The 20876-nt window shown below is 35.5% G+C and overlaps 1 protein-coding gene across 3 annotated transcripts in view; it reads left to right on the plus strand.

The window, feature by feature from the left end:
- Stag1 (stromal antigen 1) overlaps positions 1–20876 on the plus strand; it is a 344086-nt gene that overhangs the window by 134619 nt on the left and 188591 nt on the right. For all 3 annotated transcript variants that reach the window (XM_028788047.1, XM_028788048.1, XM_028788049.1), the window contains one exon: positions 12955–13031. In XM_028788047.1, coding sequence (XP_028643880.1) covers positions 12955–13031 — 77 coding nt within the window. The remainder of the gene's footprint in view (positions 1–12954; positions 13032–20876) is intronic.

Here is a 20876-nt window from a genome sequence, read left to right on the forward strand (position 1 = left end):
ATATAGATGCTATATAAGATACAAAGGCTCAGGTCCCTACTATATAGCTAGTGTAGAACTTAGGGGAAATAAAGCTTAAAATGGACAAGAAGCATCAAAGAATACAATTATATTTTTCTGGACTATTTTAAGGTTGTACATACAGAGGTGACACAGTTGCAGTTCCCTAGACTATACTATTGTTTACATACAGAGGTATTCAACAGTTTACTCATTCCCATGTTTCTTCTGATTACTTCATTTTATTCTCTTTCTGGTAAATATAAGGTATTTTGAATAAGGATATTTAGTGCTGTTGTGCCTAATCACTTCTACTTTGGATTGAAGACTAGATATGAGTGGTTAGGTAACTGCTGCAGTGGTTTTTCTAGTTCTTGGCTTGGTGGGGGGGCAGGTTCCATTTTCTAAATATCATCTCAACCTGGAAATACAGGTTAGCAGAAATCCAGGTTCTATCAGAGTTCCAGGGAGGTTCTAGAGTTCTACCAAAACCAACAACCCAAGAAAATATCCTATTACTTCATGGATTTCAGGTTAAGATCAGTGGTTAAAAGATTGTTACTAAAGTTGGCAGCTCAGTATTGATTCCACTTTTTATGAACTATAGATATAATGTAAAATATTTAGTTTGATATTTCTTGAATATATTTTTCTTTTTTTTTTTTTTTTTGGTTTTTCGAGACAGGGTTTCTCTGTATAGCCCGGGCTGTCCTGGAACTCACTCTGTAGACCAGGCTGGCCTCGAACTCAGAAATCCGCCTGCCTCTGCCTCCCGAGTGCTGGGATTAAAGGCGTGCGCCACCACCGCCCGGCTGAATATATTTTTCTTATCTCCATTTTGTTTCTTATATGAATGTATTTTTTAAACTTCTGTGTGCTATATATTCTCCAGGCTCTAGAATTCAAAACATTGAGCAGAGCATTGGATCTTCCCTACAGTAGCCCTATCACTGCCTTCAAAGTTAGATATCACAAACAATCTAGTCATTTAGTAGAGTAATAAAATGAAACAGCTCTCAAGATGAAGTACAAATGGCACACATAATCATAAAAACAAATTTTAGTATGGCTATCCATCAGGGAAATGCAAATGAAGCATGCATTGAGATTCTGTCTTCTTCCAGAATATCAAGTAATGAAGAAAACACATAATAAATACTGATAAGGGAATGGACAAAAGGGAATTCTTAAGTTACAAACCCTCTTGAGAATGGAAACTAATCTAGACACAATGGAAATCAAGGTCCTCAGAAAAAATAAATGAAGGTAGATGATCTAACTTATGACCAAACTACTCCTTCTTGACATTACCCAAAGATGGTCACACCACACAGATGCTAGCACACCAGTGCTCACTGCGGCACTGTTCACTGTTGCTAAGTTATGGTGCTGGATTAAGAGTTCAGCAACAGAGAGTTGGATAAGGAAAATGTGGTTTATGTACTCAGCAGGACTTTAGTTTTTGATCATAAAAAGAATGAAGTCATTTCATTTGTAGGAAAAGTGATTCGACTCTTAACCAAAAAGGCAGATAACTAAAATGAAGTTATTTGAGTTTCATACAGACTATGTACATTTTGCTGTGCTCCATGCTAATAAATAGTGGAGCTGACAAACACTATGTTATTTCAAAGATTTTGCTACCAAAATGTATTCCAACGAAATGTAATGTTAGAGAATTTTTACTCTGTTGTGACTATTGTCAGGACCACTAATCTTTATTATAGTACACAGTGATAATTATCAAAGGATATGTTTCACTGCCCTACTTCTTTAGGTTAGAATTTTTTTCATTAATTCATCTTTTTTCATATGATAGTTAAAACTTTCATTCTGGTAAATTCGTCTTGGATTTTCATACGAAAATCAATTAAATCAAATTAATAAAGGCTCCACAGGTGCCTTTTAAGATGTTTTGTTTCTGTCACTTTTTTTTTCTTTTTTTTTTTTTTTTGCTGTAACTAATACCTATTAGAAATGGAAGTCAGGATAGTTTTACTTTTGTTCATGGTCGTTGCTTTAGATCATAGTTGGCTGCTACTTCTTTGATCCCAAGAAAAGGCAGAATATAGTGTCGGCTGACAATTGAAGCAAAGGCTGCTTAGTTTATAGTGGCCAGACACTAGATAGGAATGTTAACAGAAAGGGTCCTGAGCAAGATACAATTTCAAAGTTAACATCCTAAGTGATCTACTTCCTCCAGGTAGCTACCACTTGTTAGAATTTTCTTCATGTCTAAAAAGGTAAAGCAGCTGATCAAGGTTTCATCATGAACCTGTGAGGGACATTGCATATTCAAATTGTAATGTTCTACTCTTCTCCCTGTATGTTGATTTCATAATGTAAAAGTAGTTAGTCCATTTCTAAAGAATCACTGTGGTGATTCCAGTTCTATTTGTATTCACATACCCAAGTCCAGAGTCTTTTTTCTTAGTGCCCTTAATATCAAAAAGAAATATGTGTTCTTACAATATATTGTGGCATAGAGGAAATAGTTCCATTCTAAAAGATAGGTATAGGAGGTAGGAGGGACTAAAGTAAGACTAAAACCCAACTGGGCAAATATTAAATCTTGTAGATCCATATCTGACATCCAGACATAGAAGTATAATATGAGGTCCATTTTCTTTGGAAAGCTCCACCCCTTCAGCCTTGTATTTTGGCAGTTTATAGTTTCTTCCCATTCTTTCCCCTTTCTCCTCTCCTCACCTCTTCTTCCTTCCCTGTTCCTTCCCCTACCCTATCTCATATCTTTCTGCTCTCCTTGTCTATGTCTTCTCCATTCTCCAGTCCCTCTCTCTACCTCTTTTTCTTACTGAACTTTACCTGCAGTTTTTCTAGGCCAAATTACATATGTGTTTGTTTTTAAGTTTTTGAGGTCTTGATTGCATCTTCAATTTCTCTCTCCTTGCTTCATACATCCTTTCTCCCATGCTGTATGCAGAAATTTGAAATTTGTCATAAATTGCCCAACCTGGCTGGTATTTCTTTGAAATACACATGACTGTGTCTGTGATGCTTGTCTTCCTTTCTGTATCCTTTAAAAACTTGCACCATGAACTGGGGATCGTTGTCATCCTGGCTTAGACTAGTCACTTGAATTCCTAAGCAACTGAATTTAGCAAAATTTAATAAAAGTTGAGGAAACGACTTCCTAGGCAATTCTATGTTAGCAGTGATCCATGCCATTATTTACATTATTCTTGAATTTGTCCCATGTGAGAACTGGCTTATTGTAGAAATGCCTTCACGCTTCCTAATACTCAGTGCTGAGTGTATATCTAAACTTTCCTGAATTGGCACCATTAGACCAAATTTACAGATTTCTTTTTCCCATGATCAAAGTTTTCCAAGATATTTCAAGGTCCCCCCACCCCCCTTTTCTATTTCATTATAGTAGTAAGCACCTGAATCCAGGACTTGAACTTTTCTACATCAAATCAATTATTTTGACATCTTTATATTTATCCTTCCATAAAATTTCATGGCATTAACAAAACAAAACAGTGTCTTCCTCTCCTCCCACCCTCCAGGATAACATGAATGATATCTGGTCTAATTCCCAAATACAGTCTTGTTTTCTCTTGAGCACATTTTTCTCCACATTTCACTCTGTATGTTGGTCTTCTCAGTTTCTGCTAAAACTTTCCACTTTGTACTTCTTACATTTTAGGCCTCAAGCCTGAGACCCCACAGACATGTTCCAAAGATTCTAAACTCAATGATGAGGTTTTGTTACAGGCAGGAAAGATTTATATTGAATTTCAACTTAAGAATTTCTGGTTCATTGTCATTTGTCTCTGTTGCTATTAGGTAAGACATTGAATTATATAATGGCTATAGAAATGTATGATATAGGCTATTCATTGCATGACATTAAGAAAGCAGAAAAAGAGAAAAAAAGAGGCCAGAAAAATATATATATAACCTCTGTAAGATAAACTCCAGTGACCTGATCCTTACCTTAGACCCCCACCTTCTAAAATTTCTTGCACTTTCCAAAACAGCACAAGTAACAGTGAGTCAAGGTTTCAACACACAAGCCTGTGACAAACATTCTATATTTCTAATTTATAAGAATTTGCTTAGTCCTTTAATAAAATAGAAGCGGAGACAGAAGCATCACTAAAGAGAGAGCTTAGTGGTTAATACTAGGTATGATCTTGCAGAAGGTCCAGGGTCAATCTCTCTTTCTTTAAATTTTTTTTAAATCATTTTATTTGTTTGTATTTCAGCCACTGTCAACCCCGTCTTCTCTCTCCCTCCTCCCTTTTTGCCTCTATGAGAGTGCTCCTTCACCCATTCACCCACTCCCACCTCACCCCTCTAGCATCTCCCCTACACTGGGGCATCTAGTTGCCACAGGACCAAGGACCTCCCCTCCCATTGATGTCAGATAAGGCCATCCTCTGCTACATATGTATCTGGGGACCTGGCTCCTTCCATGTGTACTTTTTGGTTGGTGGTTTAGTCCTTGGGAGCTCTGGGTGGTACAGTTAGCTGATATTGTTGTTCCTGTGGGGTTACAATCCCCTTCAGCTCCTTCAGTCCTTCCCCAAGCTCTTTTATTATGGTCACTGGGCTCAGTCTGATGGTTGACTGTAAGTATCTACATCTGTATTGGTCAGGTAGCTCCTCTTGGCAAATGCTTCTTGGCATCAGCAATAGTGTGGGAGGTTGATGTCTGCAAATGGGATAGATCCCTAGGTAGGGTGGTCTCTGGATAGCCTATCCTTCAGTCTCTGTTTCAGTTTTTGTCCCTGTCTTTCCTTTGGATAGTAACATTGCTGGGCTAAAAATTTCAAGACGCTTGCCCAAGCTTGTCTCTAACTACATCAACAGGCTGGCAGCCAAAGTACATGATTTGAAACTGAAAATGTACTCCCAGCCAGAGTTATGAATTTATCAGGCTGGTAAGCCAAGGATGGTTAAGATTCTGCACAGAGCCTTACCAATCGAAGACAGAAGTGCATTACTTATGATAATGCATATTCCACAATGGGTAAGGAAGGCTTTCCTGTCAGAACGACCTAAGCCAGGCTCAGTCTGGTTTATGCAATAAAAAGGGGGAGATGTGGAGAGCTTTTGTGGCTGTCTGGCAGGAATCTGACATTGGCCAAGGACAAAGAAATGCACTGAAGGCAGGAATCTGACATCAGGCTGGAACAAAGAAGTAATTTCAGGCAGAAATCTAAATCCTAGGCTAGAACAAAGAAGTAGGCTTCAGGCATGAAAGTGACTTTGGGCTAGGACAGGGAAGTAGGCTCAGATATTTTGGTCATCCTGATAAGTCCTTAGAAATAGTGATCACAAAGAGTGATCACAGGACTCTGTTTATTGTCATGCATGTTCTTTGACTATCTTGGTTTATTGTCTTGCTTGTTCCTTGACTGTTTGCATTTATTGTATTGTTAGTTCCTCAATCTAGAACTGACCTTAATACTTGGATGTAATTTAAACCATATAAAGGCAAAAAAGGAGGAAGGATAGGATAGGGGATTAATGGGGGGGGTGGAGGATGGGGAAGAGGGATGGCATCTGAAATGTAAATAAGTAAAATATCAAATAAAAAAAATTTCGAGATGCATGAGTGGCCCATCCCTGAACTGAGGCCTATGCCTATCTACTGGGGGTGGTCTCTACATGTTGTATCTCTATCTTCCCTTTTTTGGGTATTTCAGCTAAAATCATCGCCATTGGCCTCTAGCTTCCCTAGTCTGAGACTTTCTAGTGGATACCCTCAGTTCCCCAACCCCTCTGCTACATGTTTCTATTGAATGTTTCTATTCAATATGTTTCTTTGTTTCTATTGAATATCCTGATTCTCTGTCCCTTCCAATACCTGTTCCTGACCCCCCCACCCCCTCTTTTCTTTCCCTCTTCTCTCCATCCTAGGTCCCTCCCTCCCCGCCTCTAGCTCCTGTGATTATTTTGTTCCCTGTTCTATGTAGGATTGAAGCACCTACACTTTGGTCTTTCTTAAGCTGCATATGACTCATGGGTTGTATTGTGGGTATTGTGAGCTTTTGGGCTATAATAGACTTATCAGTGAGTACATACCATGTGTGTTCTTTGCTGTTTGTGTTACCTCACTCAGGATATTTTCTAGTTCCATCCATTTGCCTTTGATTTTCATGAAGTCATCACTTTTAATAGCTGGGAGATACTCCATTGTGTAAATGTACCACTTTTTCTGTATTCATTCTTCTGTTGAGGGACATCTGGGTTCTTTCCAGCTTCTGGCTATTACAAATAAGGCTGCTATAAACATAGTAGAACATGTGTCCTAGTTATATGTTGCAGCATCTTTTGGGTATATGCCCAGGAGTGGTATAGCTGGGTCTTCCAGTAGAACTACTTCCAATTTTCTGAAGAACTGCAGATTAATTTCCAAAGTGGTTTTACCAGCTTTTAGTCCCACCAACAATGGTGGCGTGTTCCTCTTTCTCCACATCCTTGCCAGCATCTGCTGTCACCTGGACTTTTGATTTTAGCCAATCTGACTGGTGTGAGGTGGAACCTCAGGGTTGTTTTGATTTGTATTTCTCTGATGATTAAGGATGCTGAACATTTCTTTAGGTGCTTTTTGACCGTTCAAGTTTCTTTAGTTGAAAATTCTTTGTTTAGCTCTGTACCCCATTTTTAATAGGGTCATTTGATTGTCTGGAGTCTAATTTCTTGAGTTCTTTGTATATATTGGTTATGAGCCCTCTATCAGATGTAGGATTGGTAAAGAGTTTTTCCCCAATCTGTTGGTTGCCGTTTTTTTTCTATTGATAGTATCCTTTGCCTTACAGAAGCTTTGCAACTTTATGAGGTCCCATTTATCAATTGTTGATCTTAGAGCCTGAGCCATTGGTGTTCTGTTCAGGAAATTTTCCCCTGTTTGTGATTCTTCCCCACTTTCTCCTCTGTTAGTTTCAGTGTATCTGATTTTATGTGGAGGTCCTTGATCCACTTGGACTTGAGCTTTGTACAAGGAGATAAGAATAGATTGATTTGCATTCTTCTACATATTAACTGCCACTTGAGCCAGCACCATTTGTTGAAAATGTTGTCTTTTTTTCCCACTCGATGATTTTGGCACCTCTGTCAAAGATCAAGTGATCGTTGGTGTGTGGGTTTATTTCTGGGTCTTCAATTCTGTTCCATTGAACTACCTGCCTCTCTCTGTAACAATACTAACTGGGTTTTTTTTTTTTTTTTTTTTTTTTTTTAAAATCACTGTTTCTCTGTAGTTCAGCTTGAGATCAGGGATGGTGATTCCCCCAGAAATTCTTTTATTGTCGAGAACGGTTTTTGCTATCCTGGGTGTTTTTTTTTTTTTTTTTTATTCCTAATAAATTTGAAAATTGCTCTTTCTATCTCAGTGGAAAATTGAGTTGGACTTTTGATGGGAATTTCATTGAATTTGTAAATTGCTTTTGGTAAGATGACCATTTTTACTATGTTAATCCATGAGCATGGGAGAGCCTTTTATCTTCTGAAGTCTTCAATATTTTTCTTCAGAGACTTGAAGTTCTTGTCATACAGATTTTTCCCTTGTTTGGTTAGAGTCACACCAAAAAACAACACCTTTCACAATAGTCACAATTAATATAAAATATCCAGGTTCAATCTCTTATAACCACCTGGTAGCTCCCAACCATCTGAAGTTCCTCCACTTGATTCCAGGCATGTACCTAGTGTACAAGTAGCCACTCACATTAAAATTAGCTTTTTTTTTTATGTTTCTCATCTCCTTAAATGTCAATCACATATTTTCTTATTCCAGAAGGTAACAAGGCCTTTCAGATTGCTACATACCTTTTTAGCAATATTTTAATATATAGTATATGTTTCAGTACTTCTTTTGTTAGTATATTCATATATATTCTATTTTTTATTGTTTATCAATCTTGGATGGCATTTTTGTATTTGGTAGCTCAACAGAGCCCTTAATAATTAAGAACAAGTACTAGTTAGTCATTTTTAGTCTGCCAAAATAAGTCAATTACTAACAAAGTCTGTTTGCAAGTTTCTATTTAGCAGTCTTAGTTTTCTCATCTGTACAGTGAGAGAAAAAATTGTCGGGCAAATTAAGTGTATTGATGTGCATCTGATCTTTTTAAATGGTATGTGAGTTTTTCTTAATTTTCTGTATTACATTGTTTCACAGAATACTTGCAAATTATTTTATACATTCAAAAAATTTCACAAACGCTTTGGTATGAATAATCAGTGTCAAGAAATTTGTAAATTTGTAATTTTAGTAGATAATTGAAAATTTTCATGTCATAGAGGTTTTTGGTAGCTTTGTTCTCATTATCATTTGTACTCATTTTTATTTGGAGATAAGGTTTTTTTTTTTTTTTTTTTTTCTGTTGCTTGAGATGACGTCAAATTCAGAAACCTCCTGTATTAGCTGAGTGAGTGTTAGGATTACAGGTATGGACCACCAAGCTTATCCTACGTTATTAACAACTTGTAGATTGTTGCTTTTATTTCTAATTTGAGAATTATTCATTGTTTAAAAAACAAGTTTCAAATTATTTCTGTTATTTGAAATATTTTCTTTCTGTAAAGACAATATCAAATAATCTTATGGTTTTTGTGTGCATGTGTGTGTGTGTTGAAATCAATTGTCTAGATTGGAGGTTACATAGTTCAACATTATCTCAGATAAGTTTGTAATGTTTTAAAAAATACTATTTCATATCACTAGTTTTGGTATTTATGTTCTATGAATGTAGAATATTATAAATACATTCACAAATATGTTTTTAACTGTGTCTTTTCTCCCTGGCATTGTCTTGTCGTGTAGACAGGTTCACCTGAGATTATGGCCATGTATGAGCATGTGAAAACAGACATACACATCTTTATAAACCCGAATAGAAGGCCCAAATGATAGCTCAGCAGATCAAGGTGTTTGCTTTCAAACCTAGCAATCTGTGTTTGATCCTTGTGACATACATAGTGAAAAGAAAGAACTCACTTTTGCAGTTTGTCCTCTGATCACACACATAACTTAAACATCCAGACGTTTACATACAAACAAATATACAAAGAAAGAAATTAATATGAAAAATTTAAAAGCTCCAAATCAAACATCTTAAGATTGCTTTTTAAATTTTGTCCCAGTATTCAGTTTCAGCAATGCTTTTTTTCCTTTTTAAAGAAATTTTAATGAGAAAAATATCTCAGGATATCAGCGTTTTTTTTTTTTTTTTAAACAACTAATGGAATGAAAAATTTAATAGGTCATGGTGTCTTCAGGTTTTTTTTTTCTTTTTAAATGAGTGAGTTACTAACTAGGGCCATAAAATATATATTGCCATGTTAGATAGTGTAAAATTCTGTACTTGTATTGAATAGAGCTTTGAAAATAACCTAAACCCACGCACATAAATTACAGAAAGTGAAAGATCAGAAAATTGTCTCTAAATGCAATATATATTGCTGCTATAAAAAAACCAGTTTATTGAAAAAAAATTTAAAATAAAGTATTACTTTAGGAAAGTAAAGACTCTTGTAGCAATCCGGAGATAGCTTTTCTCAAGGACATTTATTTAGTCATTTGTTGAGACGCATGACCAGTTAAAAAGTAAGGAATAAGCGCAGGGTCCACAATGGATGTGTTAGATAAAGGACAGAAGGAGCTGAAGGCGTTTGCAACCCCATAGGAAGAACAACAATATCAACCAACTAGATCTCTGAGAGTTTCCAGGGACTAAACCACCAACCAAAGAGTACATGTGGATTGCCCCATGGCTCCAGCCTCAGATTGCTTATGTAATAGAGGATGGCCTTATTGGGCATCAGTGGGCAGAGAGGCCCTTGGTACTGTGAAGGCTGAATTCCCCTGTGTAGGGGAATGCTAGGCCTGGAAAGCAGGAGTGAGTGGGTGGGTGTGTTGGGGAGCACCCTCATAGAATCAGGAGAAGGGGGGATTGGATAGGGGTACCCTAGAGGGGAAACCAGGAAGGGAATAACATTTGAAATGTAAATAAAGAAAATAACCAATGAAAATAAAATTTAAAAAATAAGGATAATTTTTTAGAATATTACTCTGTGGGAGTTTGCACAAGGGTTTTTCTTGTTAAAATACTACCTCCACATCATTTATTTTTAAAATTGTGGCCTTTCACATTTGAGTTAAAGTAGTAGGACTATTTACATTTGATAGTTCTGTAAATATGTGAAGCCTACGTTTCTCTTCCTTGCAATTTCATTGCTGATTACTATTTTCTTGCCTCTCACAATGTTAAGACTTAAAATACCTTCTTTCTTAGCTTCTCTAAGTATTTCATTGAAAACACAGGTAAAAATACTGTGCTTGAGCTTGGCCTATCAGTCATGGAAGTAGAATAAAGCATTATTACAGCTTTATTACATTATTACAGTTTGGGATATGTATTACAAAATGTGTAAATCACTATTGCTACAGAATTGTTAGCATTATCTATTCTTTTTTTCTTTCTTTATTTTCCCCTTGCCCATGCATCCTCAGGTTTATAAGGTTTTAGATTGTTCATGTTTCTGAAGTTCTGAGTCGCAGAATTAAAGGAACAACCACAGGGCTGGGTATTCTATGGGAAGGTGATTTTTTTTCTTCTTCCAGTTTTTTAATCCACCTTGAGTGATTTGGACCTATTCTTAAGATTAGGAAAATCAATGGATCAAAGATACAGTTTACATTAATATTGATATTTCAGTGTTCAGCTGAATGACTATATAAATATGTATCTATTTAATACCTCTTCAGTCACAATATATATAATATTTTCCTGTCTCTTAGACGTTTAATTTTACAGCAGATTTCTTTGCTGTCCTACTCTTCATGTACACTTGTCCCTATTGCTTTCCTTGTTTTAGAGGTAGTTAGTTGTTTGCTTGTTTGTTTTGCCAATTTTGATTTATTTTTGGTTCCTCATGTAATGTTATTTCTTCAATAGGAAAAAAAAAAGCCACAAGTGTAAAACAAAATAAAAATTCAGAAGTATAGGGTAGGATCAAACTGAGATCAGGAGGAAAGTAGCAAAAGGAAAGATGTCACCTCCCCTCGGTGAAGTGTTCCATACAGCCAGGTGGCACTCTTGTAGGTTAAGTGAATCGAGCAGTTTCTGAATATTTAGAGACCAAGGCTCTTAATTCGCAAATATCTCTTGGATAAAGGAGGAACAATAGTGATATCTCTTGGATAAAGGAGGAACAATAGTGTGAAGACACCAACAATAGCAGATTTGTCTCAGGACAGCTGGGAGTGTGTATAGTCTATAAGTGGAGATAATACTGTTAACACCAGTCCAGAGGCTAAGAGATGAAGTAGGAAAAAACCCTGTTGATTGAAAAAGCCTCAGTAGACTCCCCATCTAAATGGCCTTAATTAAAAAAACAAAAAAACAAAAACAAAAACAAAAACAAAAAAACCCACCTATCTCTTTCTTCTTCTCTACCTGGTATACCTCTGCCCTCCTTTTTCTAATCCACTACTTAGCTTTAGGATGGTGGCCACTATCTGGGATTTTAGGACTGGGTTGGTTCTACACAGTATCTGGAACAGAATTTAGTTCCTGGAGAATATATTAGAAGAGTATAGACTTGACTTTAAGGAAAGGACTACCAGAAAGAAATAAGGTAACACTCAGAATTAAAGAACCTTATTCTTATAACTAAAAAATTAGTTTGTTAGTTTGTTTATTTACTTGCTTTCCTAAGTGTGTGAGCATGTCTCATGGCACATATGGAGTTCACAGGACTTTTAGGAGTTGATTCTTTTTTTTCACCATGTAGGTCTAGGGGCTAAAACTTGGGTCAGGCTTGGCAGCAAGTGCCCTTTCCAGTGAGCCACCTCCTAACTCCCCCCTCAACCCCCCAAAAAAGAAACAAACCAAAATTTTTGAATATTTTGCGTTTATGCAAATAAAAGTGAATTGTTATAAAAAAGTCTCCATCCCAATATTCATTTTAAACTTTTAACATCTCTATATTATGTAGATTTTTGGCTTGTGTTTGATTTTAGAGATGGCATCTTATATAGTCCAGGTTGGCATAGAATATGCTATGTATTCAAGATTGATCTTGAAATTGTTATCCCTTAGCCCGATTCCCAAGTGCTAGGATTATATGCATGTGCCACTGTGCCTAGTTTGTTTAGTGCTAGAACTCAAACCCAGGGTTCTTTATGCATACTAGAGAAGGATTTTTATCACTATTTCCTATGTTTTAAATTACCTTTTTTTGGGGGAGGGGAGAGGAAGGGAGTTGGATGCCATACTGTGCATTGTACCATGACCATATGTATGCTGTGCTAAGTAAATGTTCTATCACTGATAAGTGTAACCCAGCCTAAATTATGTTGATTTTTTGAAAGTATACATTTTTCAAAATTAATGAAAATTGCATGTCAGTACATTAATAAATTATATAAACATATTTAGATTAAAATTAAGCCATCAAGAGGTACAAAAGAACTAGCAAGTAAAAAATTAACTTTTTCTTTCATCAGTAATTATTGTATAGAACATAATAAATTGGCTTTTAGAAAAACATTTCATTGAAAGGTATTACATTTCAAAGTAAAACATTCCTTTAAAGTAGACAGTATAAAAAAGAATTTGAGGGGTAGAAAATGACTTAATGGTTAATAGCATTGGTTGCTCTTCCAAACGACCTGGGTTTGACTTCCAATATCCATATGGTGGTGTATAATAATTTATAATTCTTATCCTAAGGTATCCAATACACTGTTTTGGCATCTTCAGGCACCATACACACATATGATGTACAGATACATACATATAATCAAAACACCCATATACATAAAATAATTCTTTTTAAAAAAATTAATGGAGAAATTTGAGATGAACAGGAAACCTAACTAGTTTTACCTTAACTTATTATACAGTAATAAGATTAGGTTCAATGTTTAGTATATGGCAAAGACTAACTATAAAATCTATTTTTCCACAGGTACTGTCAGAATAGAGATGTTTCGAAATATGCAGAACGCAGAAATAATCAGAAAAATGACTGAAGAATTTGATGAGGTATATATAACATACCTGTACAAATTGATTCCATATCTTTTATATCATAATTAAATATGTTGATTGTTTCAAATATTTTGTTTGCTTAGTTTCAAAAGGAGAATATAATTTTTAATGGCATGAGTTAAAGTTGACATTTTGCATTAATCCCGGCAATCTCCAATTCTTGATTTTATTTCAAATGTGAAATACTAATTTCATTAACTGCTTTAGAGGTAAAATGAGTTTGAAGGTTGGATAAATTTCAGCAGTGCTGTTTATGAACCTACCTTACAGATTATTAAAACATGTTTTCTAAGATTGTTAGTAATTTCAATGAAGAAAATTTTGCTTAACTGTATTTAATCAAGAGTTTCCCAAAACTATGTGGGACAGCACCTCTGTACTTTCTAGACCTCCCACACACTTGTGTATATATTTCTTGTTTTAGTCAGGGTTTCTATTCCTTACAAAACATCATGACCAAAAAGCAAGCTGGGGAAGAAAGGGTTTATTCATCTTACACTTCAACATTGCTGTTCCATTACCAAAGGAAGTCAGGACTGGAACTCAAGCAGGTCAGGAAGCAGGATCTGATGCAGAGGCCATGGAGGGATGTTACTTTGACTTGCTTCCCCTGGCTTGCTCAGCTTGCTTTCTTATAGACCCCAGGACTACCAACGCAGGGATGGTACCACCCCTAGTAGGCCCTCTGGGCCTTCCTACCCTTAATCACTAATTGAGAAAATGCCTTACAGCTGGATCTCATGGAGACATTTCCTCAAGGGAGGCTCTGTGATAACCAGCCAGTACAGTTATACTGGGAACATACTGCTTGAATGCTCCAATTTCCTTTTAGAATACACATTTCTATGGTTATTCTTCAGCAACTAATCAAAATTCCTAGTTCTAATGTCATAAGATTCAGGAACGCAGTTTAATTTTTATACTGTATTTATGATAAAGTTAATTCATGCAATGTTATTAAATCCATCACTACTTCCTTTAATGTATTTTTTTTTATATAGACATATTCTGTTTTTGGAAGATTTTTTTTTTAAGCATTAGCAGGATTGCCTTTTCTAGTTTTTTTTTTTGTGTGATTTGTTGAATTTTTTTTTTTTTACAATTATTTTCCATTTGAGTAAATTAATACAAATATGTCAAGTATTTAGGTTTAATTGATGTACCTTTCATCAGGTATTAACATTTTTCCTTTCACTTCACATCAAAAGTATTTTGCATATTCTCAGAAATATTCTGGCACTATCTTTTAGATCGATTTAGTCATATTCCATAGGCATTAGTTGATATTCATGGGTTTCTGGATCTTCAATTTCCTAAAAACTGATTTCAACTTAGATGAATTTGTTTATACCTTATTTTTTCACATTTGGTGTAAATATCTATATGGTTTTTATGTGAAACACTGTATTATTCAGATTTCTAAGACTAATACCTGTTTTGACTAAATCATGAAATCACAGATTTGTAGGTACCATGCCATTATCTAATGACTTTAGTTTTGTGTTGATTCAGTTTATCAAGGCAACAATCCTTTGCCAAACAACTCATGGCCAGGAAGCAAGAGAGGGGCTCCTATACTTGCTGTGAGTGGGCTCACAATAATGACCCAAGGACTCCAAGGAACTTCCACTTCAGAAGCCAGTTTGGAGGCAAAGTACTTGTAGGAGATACTAGTAACTCCCATTACAAGGACCTTCTTATATTCTTTTGGGTTTGTGATACAATATAAGGAATTTGTGTTAATTTAATTTAAAAGCTAAAAAGCTTCAGGATTTTGAAACATTTCTATAGAGATACTTATCACTGAATTAAATTTTGTTACATTAAGAATTTATATGTAGTGTATTCAAGAATTTAAACATGGCTAAAGAAGATGAAATCATATTAATATACTAGCTGATAGAGTTATTCCTCAGCTCTTAGACTTCCTTGACAATGCCATGCTTATAACATAGTTGTTTTAAATCACAGATTTGTTTCAATTTTTAGTATAGTAACACTTATTTTAAGCCATACTGTGAATTTATGAAGGAAGTAGTTTTACATTGCAGACATTAGTGTCACCTAATCATTAAAAAGTAGAAGTCCTGAGCTATCACCCAGATGTTTTAGACCAGTAATTCTCAACCTGTAGACTGAGACCCCTTTGGGAGTTGCATATCAAACATTTACATTATGATTTATAACAGCAAAATTACAGCTTTAAAATAGCAAAGACACAGTTTTATGATTGGAGTTCACCACAACTTAGAAACTGTATTACAGGGCTACAACATTGAGAAGGTTGAGAACTACTGCTCTGAACAATTTGATTGACTTGAAAAATTTATGATATGTGTGTAAAATATCCCAGTCATACTCCTGATGACTCTAATATATAATGAAATTTGACAGCTACTAGTTTAAGAGAAGAACAATAAGTTAGAAAACTAAGTTATTAATACTATATAGATACAAATATAAAATGAAGGGACTACAAAGATAATTGAAATATTTATTACAAAAGGAATCATTAGAAAGCTAGAGGATGGCTTAAAAATGATTCTCTGCCCCAATATTCATTTTAAGTTTTTAATGTCTTTAAATTATATTAGCGTTTATCTTGTGTTTGATTTTAGAGACACCATTTTATGTAGTCCAGATTGTAGCCTCAGTGATTTGCCTTTCTTACTTCAGAAGATCTGGGATTACGAGAGTGTATTACCATCACCAGCTGTTTCTATTTGTGCTTCCGGGGTGAAATCAGGTCTACATGCTTGATAGGCGTGCATTTTTACCAACTGAGCTATTCTCGAAATAACTGGATTTAATTTGCACATGAATTAGTATGCTTTGGATTATAGTTACAGATGTGGCCTGAGGTCCAAAAATTGGATTGTCTATAGCAATTGTTTTGAATTTAAATGTGACCATCTTTTTATATGTTGCAGACTGAGACATTCCAAAACAAAATTTGCTATTTGGGGGCGTCATGACACAGATCTTTAGTTTCAGCTCTTAGGAAGCAGAGACGGCCATATCAGGCTCCTGTCAGCAAGCACTTCTTGGCATCTACAATAGTGTCTGGGCTTGGTGTCTGTATATGGGATGGATCCCCATGTGGGATAGTCTCTGGATGGTCTTTTCTTCAGTCTCTGCTCTATACTTTGTCTCCATATTTTGTTCACCCGTCTGAAGACTGAAGCATCCACACTTTGGTCTTCCTTCTTCATGAGCTTCATGGTGGTCTGTGAATTGAATCTTGGATATTCCGAGCTTTTAGGCTAATGTCCAATTATCAATGAGTGCATGCCATGTGTTATTGTTGTTGTTGTTGTTTTTTGTTTGTTTGTTTGTTGACTGGGCTACCTCACTCAGGATGATATTTTCTAATTCCATCCATTTGCCTAAGAATTTCATGAATTCATTGTTTTTAATAGTACTCCATTGTGTAAATGTACTATATTTTCTATATCTGTTCTTCTGTTGAAGGACATCTGGGCTGTTTTCCAGCTTCTGGCTATTATAAGTAAGGCTGCTATGAACATAGTGGAATGTGTGTCCTTGTTACATGTTAGAGCATCTTTTCGGTATATGCCCAGGAGTGGCGTAGCTGGGTCCTCAGGTAGTACTATGTCCAGTTTTCTGAGGAACCGCCAGACTGTTTTCCAGAGTGGTTGTACGATCTTGCAATCTCACCAACAATGGAGGAGTGTCCTTTTTCTCTATATCCTTGCCAGCATCTGCTATCATCTAAGTTTTTGATCTTGGCCCTTCTGACTGGTGTGAAGTGGAATCTCAGAGTTGTTTTGATGTGCATTTCCCTGATGACTAAGGATATTGAACATTTCTTTAGGTGCTTCTCGGCCATTTGAGTTTCCTTAGTTGAGAATTCTTTGTTTAACTCTGTTTCCCATTTTTTAATAGGGTTATTTGGTTGTTTGGAGTCTAATTTCTTGAGTTCTTTGTATATATTGAATATTAGCCCTCTATCGAATGTGGGATTGGTAAAGATCTTTTCCCAATCTGTTGGTTGCCATTTTGTCCTATTGACAGTGTCCTTAGCTTTACAGAAGCTTTGCAATTTTATGAGGTCCCATTTATCTATTGTTGATCTTAGAGCATAAGCCATTGGTGTTCTGTTCAGGAACATTCCCCCTGTGCCCAAGTATTTGAGGCTCTTCACCATCTTCTCTTTTAGTTTTAGTGTATCTGGTTTTATGTGAAGGTCCTTTATCCACTTGGACTTGAGCTTTGTACAAGGGGATAAGAATGAATCGATTTTCATTCTCCTATAATGTTGAGCTCCAGTTGAACCAGCACCATTTGTTGAAAATGCTGTCTTTTTTCCACTGGATGGTTTTAGCTCCTTTGTCAAAGATCAAGTGACCATAGGTGTGTTGGTTCATTTCTGGGTCTTGAATTCTGATCCTTTTATCTTCCTGCCTGTCTCTGTTCCAATACCATGCAGTTTTTGTTTGTTTGTTTGTTTGTTTGTTTGTTTTTTGTTTTTATCTCTTGCTCTGTAGTCAGTTTGAGGTCAGGGATGGTGGTTCCCCCAGAAGTTCTTTTATTGTTGAGAATAGTTTTTGCTATCCTGGGTGTTTTGTTATTCCAAAATGATTTACAAATTTCTTTTTCTAACTATGAAGAATTGAATTGGAATTTTGGAGAAAAAAAAGGAAGTAGAGACAGGATGATTTTTCTGAATTCATAGTCATTCTGGTTTATATAGAGAGTTCTAGGCATCTAGGTATATATAATAAGACCCTGTCTCAAAAAAAAAACAAAATAAAACATAACCCACAATTTGTCCTTTTTAGGGGTAAAGTTATTTTTTTGTCTTTTATCAAAGATAAACCTTTCCAGTCAAGCATACTGACATCAGATTTGTTCTTCGATTGTGGCTTATATTAGTAATTTTATTACTTCAACATTGAATGGTCTTCATGTTATTCTGTTCATCACCAGTATCAAAGTTACTGTTTTTCTTCTCATTTTGCTTTTGGTTTAGTAATGTTAGAAGTCTCTTGCCTTGATCCTTTTATTTTTAACCTGTTTACTTTCTTTGAATTGCAGTCATTCATCTTCGTCTTTTTTGTGTTGAGAGTATAATTTATGGTAAATAGATTGCTTAGCATACATGAGTCCTATTGTTTAGTCCCTAGGTCTGACAAAAAAGAAAAGAAAATCTCTCTTTTGTTTAAAATGTTTATTTCCTCAAACTCTGAAGTTTGAATATTTTGAATTTTGTTGTTGTTGTTGTTATAAACTGGGTCATTTGTCTGTTTATTTTCCTTCTTTTCTCTGGTTCTTGCAGTACATTCTGTTTAAGCTCATGCAACCTCAAATAGTGTCACCATCCTATGTTTATAGGCTTTTCCTAACTTTTTTATTATCTCCAATATTTTTCCTATTTTTTCTTCTCAGTTCTGTGTTCAGAGACCTTATAATTTCCTTTAATTAGTACACTCCCTTGTAAGGCTCCTGTTATTTACTAACTCATGTATGTCTGTCCTCATCTCTTTAATTAAATTAGAAATTCTTTGAAAGAAAAAGTATTGTTTTACTCATTTTTGTGTGCTAAGAGTATGTTTGCTAGTCAGTCATTACTATGCATAGTGCAGGCACTGACTATGTGGATAGTTTACGAGCTTGAAAAAAGTATCTGTAGATCACTGTTTGAAGTAATAATTGTAATGTTATTGTTTCTTCATCGTTTGCTGCCAGGGACATACTCCGTAATCGGTAGTGAATGCCTGAACCTTTTTTCATACAGGTATCCCTCAAGTGTTGTTTGTGAGTTATGTTCATAATCACTAATGTTTACATACTGTGTTAAAAATTTAGCTAATACACTTAAGTATCTGTACATAGTAGAGTTTCTTTAGAGGGGTGGCCAATTCGTGTTGACTTGCTTCTTTCTTTGTTCTATTCATTTATTCATCTGTCTACTTATTTACTTATTCATTTGTTTAAACAAATCATTTATCTGGTTGCTTAATAAGTTATTTACTTATTTATCAATCAATCAAATTTTCTCTTTGTGTAGCACAAGCTAGTTTAGAACGTCTTAAATAACTGATGTCAGTATTGCAATTCTGTCTCAGATTCCTTCATTCTGGGTTATAGGCATGCATTGTTACAATGGCCTGTATTTACATTTTGATTGAATAGCTTTCCTGCAGTTGCAGTTTACTTCTATTGTACAACATTGTGAAATCATCAAATTATATTTTGTTGAGTATAAAAATAGCAAACTTTAAAACCTGTGCCATCAGGGGTTTAGGAGATAGTTTTTCTTTGCAGTGCCTTTCTTTATTGAAGTGGGGAAATGGTTGGACTGGACTGTACATGTGCCCTAGCACACTTGTTGAACCCATCCTTGGGTTCAGTTCTCTCCTTTTTCAGGCCATCAGGCTTGCATCACAAGTATCTTTACCTATTGCACCATATTCTAAGACTTTAAATCCTCCATGTTTTGTTACTGATTCTTGACCCCCCTCCCTCCCTTCTCCCTCCCTCCCTCCGTCCCTCCCTCCCTCTCTTCCTTTTTCCTCCCCTCTTTCCTTCCCTTCCTCTTTTCTTCCCTCCGTCTTTCCTTCTCTCCCTCCTTCCCTTCCTTCTTCCCTCCCTCCATCATGAGGATTCCTTTACAAAAGGTAGGAAATCAGCTTGTCTATTAATTTTCTCAATTGACACCTTTTACTTAATAACAACTCTGTTGGAAGTATACTTAGTAGTCAACAGTATTGTCCTATATGGTCCATGAAAAAATTTTATTGAAACTGATGGTGGAACTTCACAGTCCAGAGGCTATGGCTCATAGTTTTGATATTTTAAACAAGCTCTTTACTTTTTGAAGGTCTTGTCTCTTCCTTCTACAGTCTATCAACAGGCACTAGTATATGATAGATAGTTAATTATATGTATAAATTATATATCTTATACACAATATACTATATTTTACTTCACACCAATTTTTTTCTCCTGTATTTTTTTGACTTGTTTAAGGATGATTTGTTCTTTTACTTTTTCTGATTTGATTAGCTGTATATTATTTTGATGGCATATATGTATCAGACAGTTGGCAAAATATATAGTTTATCTTTTATCTAATATGATTTTCCTGTGTTTATCAAATATATTTCTTTTTCAAGACAATATAAGACTTTCTTCAATATAGGTAAGGCTGGATACTTTGGGTCATTTTTTTATTTTATTTGTTTGTTTATTTATTTTAAATGTTAATCAAAGGCTTTATAAATTTGGTAATGCTCAATGACAAGATACCCATACAATCAGAAGCGTAACCCAATACCCAACCTAGGTATGCCAACTACCTTTGACTGGCAGAGACATGCAAACATCCGCCTCCATGTTCCAGCCCCCCCACCCCCCCCCGTCTCTCTCCTAGCTCCTCCTCTACTTCTCTTCTTCTCCTTACTTCTCCTCTTTCTTTCCTTATTCTTCCCACCTTAGCTCCTCCTCCTACATATCACCCTTCCTGTTAAAATAAAAAACTTTTCTCTCAAAATACAATTAGAGCATAACTATAGCAATTTGTGTCAGTAAGGTACAAGATAGACCTAATATCCAGTCCATCATTTTGTTGACTAAACAGAACCTCTATCATCTCTCCTAACTAAAACACTTAGTTCTGTACCTGGCTTTTTTCTTGGCTTTACAATGAATGTCACCTGAAAACCATCGTCTCAAATCTTTTTCTCTCAAAATAAATACCCGGGATTGGCTATGAGGCTATAAGTCTTTAACCCTGTCAGAAATCCAGAATGACTGAATTAACTGAAATTATAGGAAGCACAAAGCATAGCTTCTAAAACTTAGCCAATTTATAGA

Source organism: Grammomys surdaster, unplaced genomic scaffold, assembly GCF_004785775.1.
Source record: "Grammomys surdaster isolate TR1022 unplaced genomic scaffold, NIH_TR_1.0 125698, whole genome shotgun sequence".
In the NCBI taxonomy this organism is placed as follows: domain Eukaryota; kingdom Metazoa; phylum Chordata; class Mammalia; order Rodentia; family Muridae; genus Grammomys; species Grammomys surdaster.